We start from the raw sequence: 8,870 nt of genomic DNA, 5'->3' as shown, positions 1-8,870 counted from the left end.
TTTATTCAAATGATCCTTGTTCGAATGCTCAAGATGGGTTTTCAGACATTTTAATATTGGGCACATAACTGAATATTGTGCATTATTCAATGCCCCTGTGTGGTGCTACAACCACAACACTGGCCGCACTCCTCCAGGTAGGCAACCTGGGAGGCTGGTCCTTCCTGGGGTCGATCGGACACGTGCAGCCAGCAAGGTATTAAGATTGGTGGGGGGGTACAGAGTTTGAGCTGATTCAAGCCTGTCGTACAGTCTTTTCATGCTCTGTGTTTGCTTGCTGCACCACGGTGCATCACAACCTGTCAGAATAATGCATCCAAAATGCAGCAGCATATTTGTGGATGGAGGGGGAATTTTTGCAAATATGCATGGGGTGCATATTTGATGACTGAAGATGTTATGTGAGTGGAAAGGAAAAAGGTTGAGAACTACTGGTTGAAACCTTGAAGAAGGGCTCAGGCCTTTTACCCCACCCCACCTCATGGACACTGCACCTCCAGCATTAACGAAGTGACTGATTGAAGGGCGCGCTCGCTGGGGATTGACCGGGAGGGGGCGGGCGAGATCGCGAGCGGGCGGTCTCGCGAGAAGTGGCGGCTCTGCGCGCTCCCGTCTGTTGTTGCGCGAATGACGGTGGCAGGCTGATGGGCCCGGGGACAGGTGGCGGTGAGTAGCGGCGTGACGGTTCCCCTCGCACCCCAGGGCCCTGTTGGTGGGGCGCGCCTGGCGCCAAACTGCCATTACCTGGTTCCCGGCCTGAACTCCGTTTAAAATGGGGCGGGGGGGGGGACAAGTCAGTGTCGAGTTCAAACGGCGGTTGGCAGAGCTCGAGCTCTCCGCCCTCCTCCACCACCTCAAGGCCCGCCTCCACTCCCTTTCCTATTGGACCGCGGCCCGGGCCAGTGTCCGTCAGGGCGTCCGCCCATAGGAGCACGCCGCTGTCACTCAGCGAGGTTGGCTGCGTTTCCGCTTTCACTGCTGCCTTTGAGCCCTTGACAACTGGATGTTCGATCCGGGGCGATGAAGGGTTGTTGAATCGAAAGGAAACAAAAAAAAACAAACACCGGGAACACTTTGAGAAGGCGCCCCGCGGGTTTTCTCGCAATCAGAGCCGGCAGGTAACCGAGCAGGGGAGCGCCCCGTGTTGATTTGTGCTTTCTAACGTGTGGTCCACATTGCCGGAGATGGGCATATGGTCGGGTTTGCGCGCGGACGTCGCGACCGGCCCTTGAGCGCAACCTCGGCGACGGGGCCCTCGGGAGACTTCAATGCGGGGGCAACCCCGGGCGGGCGGTGCACAGCAGCTCGCTTTAAAAAAGGGGGTTCTTTCGCACGCCACGGAACACGGCTGATCATCCTCCGGGACGCGCTCCCATCGACCGATGGGCATCGAGGAACGTGGCACTCGATGCATCCTCATGGGTGTTGGGAGACCCCCCCCCCACCCCCGGCCAAAGAGACGTTGACAGCGCTTGCAAACCCTCCCTATTGACAAGTGGAAGTTTGCAGCACATTCGCCGTCGAAAAACTTCCCACAGCTGATGTGACATCACCTCTGTCTCCACGCAGTGTTTCATTTCTGCCTGTAATGCTTAATCGTGTCGGCGACGTCACCTCTCCTTCAACTCTGCACAGTTGATGGATTTTCATTTTTTTTACACACACACACACACCCCCTCTTATTACCTCTCTTTCTAATATCATAATGGAATTGAAACTGGTATCTTGGAATTTTGCAGTTGACATCATTTATTTAAGTAGCCCCTAACTTGATTCTGTGACTTTTGAGTGATTGTTCTTAATTAACTCAGGGTTGTTCCTCGGCCAGAGGTCCCATTGACCAAATTTGTTCGGCAAACCTGCAACTTAGTGGGGTGGAGTCAAAAAAATGTTGGGAAAGAGGACACAGTTCGTGTGGTCATCCCAGACACTATTTTGCAAGCCTTGCTCGATGCATCTGTCAAAATAATAATGCATCCAAAATGCTGCATGTTTGTGGATGGAGGGACGTTTGACAAATAACTTCCAAAACATGTATCCGATAGACTAAATGAATAGAAAATATGAATAAATAATCAGAATATACTCTCCAGTGTGGAGACCATGCAAAGGTGTTTGCACTGAGCTGGCAGGTGTGACAGTATACAATAACTAAAATAGTTAAGTGATGGGGAGAAGATGGCCATTGGAGTATAATGCCAACTTTTTTGTACATAGAAGAAAATTTAGAGACGACCAACTGTTTGGATTTGAATGCCCTTGCCCTTCAACAAAAGTCACAAGGAATTGTGAATAGTAAATTTGCCTTATTTGGCAAAAGATTACGTGAAGGCAATTTTGTATAGTATTACATGTTCTGTACGATTCCTTGACAATAGAAGAATCTTGAATCTTAAAATTTTATAAGACTTTGGGAAGACCGAACGTGGAAAACTTTGGATTTGGTTAGTGAACTTAACTAAGCTGCAAAGAAGATTCACTGGATTGATTCCAGGAGTGAGGGGAATGAATAGAATGGGCCTATCTTCTTTAGAACTTTGAAGAAAGGAGAAGTGAACATTATAGATACTGGCAGGCTATTTTTCCACCCATCTGAATAGTAAATAACTAATGGCCATAGTTGAAAAATAGGGAGTTAATCCTTAATGACTGTGAAAGGTCTCATTTTCTTGGAAAATTAGACGTATGTGAATTTCTGTATACTTGAGGAATGTTGATTGTCAGGGATACTGGAGACTTACTGCTAACTAATATCTGGAGCAATATGTCTAGAAGGTCAAGCAGCATTAATACGAGGAAAAAAAGAGTAGTCAACATTGCATTTATCAGGATAGTGTGTAGTGGGGTGGAGAGGACAGGCTGGGAGGAGTAGGACGGGCCAGTTGATGATTTGTGAACCAGGGAGTGGTGAACAGGCAGTTGACTGATAAATGCCAGATAGAAGAGAAGCAAAGAAATGAGGTGGAAGAAGGTGAGTCATACAGGGTGGTGTGGGTAGGGCAAAAAGTTGCCTGAGCTGGAATCTGATAAGATGATGATAATGAGAGAACAGATGGAATTGGATAGGAAAGGGAACAGAAATGGAGGGGAGGGGGAATGAATGGAATTAGTTGGGAAGAAAAGAGGGAAACATTTTACCAGAAATTGGAAAATTATATTTTCATACCATTGTGCTGTAAAGTGTCCAGGTGGAGTAGAAGGTATTATTCCTCTAGTATCATTGGGCCTTACCTAGCAGTAAAGAAGGCCCCAAGAATGGACCGGTCTGTAATCTGTAAATCCCCTTTCTCTTTGGTTCCTTTCTCTTGCACCCCCATTTCCCCCTTTGGATTGTTCTCCTCCATCATTTCCATTATCTCTCATTATACCATTATTGTCAACTTCAGATTCCAGCACTGGCAGCCTTTTTCCCAATCTTTCAACCACCACACCGTGTATTACTAATCTTCTTCAACCTCACTCCTTGCTCCTCTTACTTCTCTCTTCCCCCTCTTTGGCATCTGCCAGTCAACTGCCTCTGTTATTTTCTACCTTCTCTCCGGTTCATCAGTCCCTCACTGGCACTTGTCCTACCCCTCCCACCCAGTCCTCATTGTACCTGTTTTCTCTCCTCCACATTCTCAGTCCTGAAGGACTGTTCCAGTTTGTAACATTAAAGATTTTTTTTTTCTCCCACTGCTGAATTCCTCCAGTAGATGATGATAAAGATTGAATAAGGGGATTTAGAGATAAAGTAGAACCATAGAGCATTACAGCACAGAAACAGGCCCCTTTAGCCCTTCTAGTCTGTGCTGAACCATTTTTTGCCTTGTTCCACTAACTTGCACCCAAATATGGGAAATGAAATTGATGTAAAAGTTTGCTTTGATTCTATAGAATAACAGAGCAGGACTGACTCTCATACTTCGGTTTGAATTTTCAAATTTTTGGTTCTTTTTAATCAAATATTCAATCTATGTAATGTTTCATGAGAACAAGTAACTGTGTTAGTGCTGTCTAGAGATATTTACCTTGGGAACTGTCCATGTGTTTGCTAATTTTTCCTGTGCTGCTTGGATTTTCTCATCTTCTCAGGTTTCCTCCCATGTATCAGAGGTGTGCTGAATGGTAGCTTAAATGGCTCCTATAAATTGTCTCTAGTGCAGGGAGGAGCAAGAGACTTGCGGGGGCTCGTAGGGAGGGGTGGGTGGTTTGCAGCGAGGTGTCGGGGGGGGTTTGCAGGGATGGAAAAGATGGGAATGGTGCTGTGTGAGGGAAAAGGTGATTACTCTTGGAGGGTGAGAACAAACAGTGTCTGGTGGGCCTATCTCTGTACTAAATAATGCTAAGTAACAAATACAAATTATAAAAAATTTTGCAGAAATGCAACTCAAAGGTATCATCAAATTTCAGTTGGTGTAGACAGTTTAGAAAAATGGACCGACTGATGGTTGCAATTTATTGCATAAAATTTTGATTTATTTTGCTGGGTAGGATGAATACTGACAATGTCAACAAGATCATCTTTGACCAAACCCTTATGATTTTTGACAGTATTGATGGATCTGAGAATTCCTGAAGGTGTCCACTTGGGTAGATGGGGTGTTTTTTTAAAATAAAAGTGTCAATGTATCTTCTTGCAATTGGACTAAGATATTGTTCTGGCTCGACTGTGTGGTTGCTGTTGGGCAATACCCATCCTACGTTAAAATGGTTCTGGTACATATATCTTCTACTCTTTATTTAATCCCAAAGGGATTACAGTGGTGGGGGGAACAACTTTTCTGTCTCCTACAGCTACCCCACCTCCAGCAACCAACATTTTTAAAAAGAATGTTGTTTTCCCAATTATTCCATTTCCATCACATTTATTCAGATTGTAATGGTTTTCATTTAGTGTTTCTCTAAACCTTTCAAAACTGGAACTGAAGATCCCCTACCAGCACATTACTACACATTTCCCATGTCTTTCCCTACATTCCAGTACCATAATAAGGTTCCCCATAATCTTCATTTCTTTGTAACCTCTGTATTCAATAAATTTCTCTCTTTTGAAAGATGTCTTTTCTTGTAAATGTTTGTGCCTGTTTATCAATGCTCGTAAGTGAAACTGTTTTTAACTTGGTACACTATATTTGGTGCTGATTCTCTAGTCTCTTCTGCATTTGGACCTGCTAAGGTGTAATAATTGCTTTACTGTCCATGAGAAGATCACTTTCTGTTTCACTCTTTCAGTTAAGTTCAGTGCAAGTTGACAACCACCTCATCTTTCCATTGGATACTTTGCAGACTTTTGGATGCAATAAATTAAGACAGATTCTGATATTTCCATCTCGGTGTCGCGAAGCAAACTTGTGTTTAATTAATCTGCCTTTTACTCTGAAGCAGATCTTCACTCACATTTTCTTGCTTTCTATTTGTTTTCCATTTGAGCTGTGATGTCATTGACTGCATTGTTAACCCTATTTCTCTCAACTTGCTAAATATGTACAATGTACAGGTGATCCCGTTGATGCATCATCAATTACTTCAAATGACTTGGTGATATAAGAACTAATAGGCTTTTATTAACAACAGAATGGAGGCACATCCATGATGGTTGACTGTCCTGGACTGAGGCGAGAGCTGTGGCACAGTCGCCTTATCAGGGATCTGTGGGAGGACCTGCAAGCACAGTCAGCAAGGGGCGTGCCCATACAAACTATAACAAGAACTAACCATACCCTTATCTTAAGGGACCTTTTGTGTAATGGAATTTTACCCTTGCAGAATTCACAAATTACTGCCCTAAAAATTGAGATGTGGAGCAAAATTTGTTCTTGTGAAGTTTATGTGGGGGGAAGGGTAGTGATTAAATCAATATTTTACAACTATTATTTCCTGACACTTGAGCAAATGATGTGGTTTTGCATTATTGAAAATCATGATACATTTTTTTTCTAGGATTGCAGCCCCCACTCCCTGTTAACAAGGGGGTTGCCCGTATTCAGTTTTTATTTTAAATCTCCACTATCTGCATTATTTTGTTTATGAAATCATTAGTATCATCGGTTGTGAAAAATTGCTGTGATGTGATAATGTAACTTTTTTTTACTGGCTTGTTTACATTTCCAGAAAAAGTATCTGTCCAGTTCATTGAGGATTAACTGTATTAGACCAGAAGGGTGAAGGTGTCTTTTGTAGAGATGCAGGTTTTTTAGTGTGGAACTGAAAAGGTACATACCTCCTGTAATTGGAGGAACAACACCTCAACTTCTGACTGGGCATCTCCAACCAGATGGCATTAATATCAACTTCTCTGGCTTTCACTTAGAACTCCCCTCCCACTCCCCTTCTCTGTCTCCTTTTGCGCAAACATGATAAATTCTTACCTCGTCCCTTGTATCCACTTTTTGTTGGTCTGAATTCATCCCCCATGGTTTGCATTTTGAGACTTTCTGAGATTTCCTGCTTTTATTCTGCTTCTTCCTTGAAGAAGGGCTCAGGCCCAAAACATCAGCAATTTACCTTTATCTCCTATAGTTGCTGAAAAGACCGGCTGAGTTCCTCCAGCATTTTGGTGTGTTTACTACAATCACGGCATCTGCAGACTTCTGTGATTCTCTCAGTTCAGTTGATGCACACATGCACATCCCCAGTATATTGGATTGTTTGTTGTCCAATCTACTGAGATACACTGAAAAGCTTTATTTTGTGCCATCCAGGTAACCCAATCCTCACTTAAGTACATTAGGTTGTGCAATAATAACACATAACATGCATAACATCACAGTAAATCAAGAGTGTAGGGTATGGAGGGACACAAGATTAAAATAGTGCAAATGCATCATCTTTTTATCAATGAGAGGTCTATTTAAGAGTCTGATAACAGCAGGAAAGAAACTATCCTTGAATCTGGAGTATCTTCTGCCTGACGGAAGGGCAAAGAAGGGAGTATGACATGATAAAATGGAACCTTTAATATGTTGGCAGTTTTCCTGAGAAAATGGGAGGTGTTGATGGAAAGGAGATTAGTCTGTGTGATGGCCTGAATTGCATTCTTAGCTCTCTACAGTTTCTTACAGTCTTGGGTAGAACAATATTTGTACCAAACTGTATGCATCTGGACAGAATACTTTGTCTGGTGCATTTGTAAAAGTTGACAAGAGATCTCGAGGAAATGTTAAATTTCCATAGTCTTCTGAGAAAGTAAAATTGTTGGTGTGCTTTCTTGGTATTTGTGCTGATGTTGTTAGTGAGTTTTACTCGTAATAAATTGAAGCTCTCCATCTCAGCAACACCCTTGATGTGTACAGGAATGTGTACTATCCACCCACTCTAACCCCCATTTCCCTGTTTCCTGAAGTTGGTGAACAGGATCTTCAATTTGCTGACATTGAGGGAGAGTTCACATTGGAAAAGATTTTTGTGTAATGATAAGAATTTGTGTAGTGGTCCAGGTAAAATGCTATTCTGTCATTTGTATATAGCTCCAAAATAGCTTAATCTTTGGGAGAGGTGGCATTTGTGGGTTGGATAAGATTTGATGTTTTGCACAATCTTTGAAATTGACTGAATTATTGGCAAAATATATGCTCTTGAAAGTGAGCATGCATGTGGAAATATTCACATCTATAAACCAGAACTTATTTTAATTTCTTGAAATATCTGAATACTGAAGAAGATTCAAATTCAACTTACTGTTATGTGTACCATTGATTGCCATGCTGATTTAAAATACTGACAATTAAATTGTTTGATATTGAATTATGCTATTGCTCATTAATGAGGGAGGGGGTGATAACAGAAAAATTGTGTCTTTGAAATTCAAAGGGCTTGTTATTAAGTAAGAAACATGTTCAACAGTGGATGGGATAAGTATTCTGGTTGAAACAATGTGGCAGTAGAGTATGTGATGACAAAATCAGTTTCATTATTGCATGAAAAGTTATTTGGCTCATTGAATCTACAAAGTTTCTTTTAAATGCTCAGGTTGCTTCTACCTCCAAAGTATTTTGCACTTACTCCCCCAGTTCTTAATAGTATTCATTCTTTTTCCAATTGCTTTAATTCTTTATCATCAAGTTGTTGACCCCCTTTGTCAAAGCAAATAAAATTCTATCAATTTTATCCATGGTTTATACATATTCTGATTTTAAATGCCTTCATTTGATCTCCAATCTTCTTTAAGGAGAACCACCCCTGCTTTTACTGACTGCATATAACTAAGGTGCCTCATCCCTGGAATTATTTTGATCTATCTATTCTGCACATTCTCTATTTAATTTAATTTAAAAATATAGAAAATACTGGAAAAATGCAGCAGATCAGACCACATTCTGATCTAAAATGGTAAATCTGGTTTTTTTCCATCACCGATGGAACCTGACCTGCTGAGTATTTCCAGCAGTTTCTATTTTATTTTGGATTTCCAGTGTCTGTAGTTTTAATTTCTCACTCCAATTCCTCACTTCATTTCTAAAGTATGGTGTCCTAAACTAACACAATATTGCTCTTATGGATGAAACAGTGTTGAACAACTTAATCTTTTTTTTTCATCTTGACATTATGGGTGTTGTACTCCAAGTCTCTATAAAGCCCAGCATCCAGCATGTTTTAAATTACTTTCTGAACATGGCCTGCTACTTTTAATACATCTCCCAATCTCTCTGATCTTATGGCCTCCAAATTGGTGTATATGGTCTTTTTATTCCTGTTTTTTTAAAAAAAGTAATCCTGCATTTGTCAAAATTAAGTTTGACCTGGCTATTTTAGCTGCCTCTCTTTATTATTGCCTTCCTTACACCTTGCCCAACTTCCAGATTGTCAACAGGTTTGGGTTTTGTGTCATGTATAGTCAAATTATAGATACTGATAGGGTAGCATGGTTAGTGTAGCTGTTAGTATAATGC

At 41.7% G+C, this 8,870-nt stretch overlaps 1 protein-coding gene across 6 annotated transcripts in view; it reads left to right on the top strand.

Moving 5' to 3' along the window:
- The first annotated feature begins 567 nt into the window (after nucleotides 1-567).
- The window catches only part of osbpl2b (oxysterol binding protein-like 2b), an 84,135-nt gene continuing 75,832 nt past the window's right edge, over nucleotides 568-8,870 (top strand). For 2 of the 6 annotated variants that reach the window (XM_069884134.1, XM_069884136.1), the window contains exon 1: nucleotides 770-1,118. Coding sequence is in view for 1 of the 6 variants with exons in the window: in XM_069884137.1 (XP_069740238.1) it covers nucleotides 645-666 (22 nt within the window). In the remaining 5 variants the exon portion in view is untranslated. Of the gene's footprint in view, nucleotides 667-769; nucleotides 1,119-8,870 lie in introns of those variants that run through there. The other 4 variants (XM_069884133.1, XM_069884137.1, XM_069884135.1 and 1 more) reach the window with 4 other exon arrangements.

The sequence above is a fragment of the Narcine bancroftii genome, chromosome 6 (assembly GCF_036971445.1).
Source record: "Narcine bancroftii isolate sNarBan1 chromosome 6, sNarBan1.hap1, whole genome shotgun sequence".
NCBI classification, from domain to species: domain Eukaryota; kingdom Metazoa; phylum Chordata; class Chondrichthyes; order Torpediniformes; family Narcinidae; genus Narcine; species Narcine bancroftii.
Note: the sequence above shows the minus strand (reverse complement) of the source record. Positions and strands in the feature narration are given on the sequence as shown.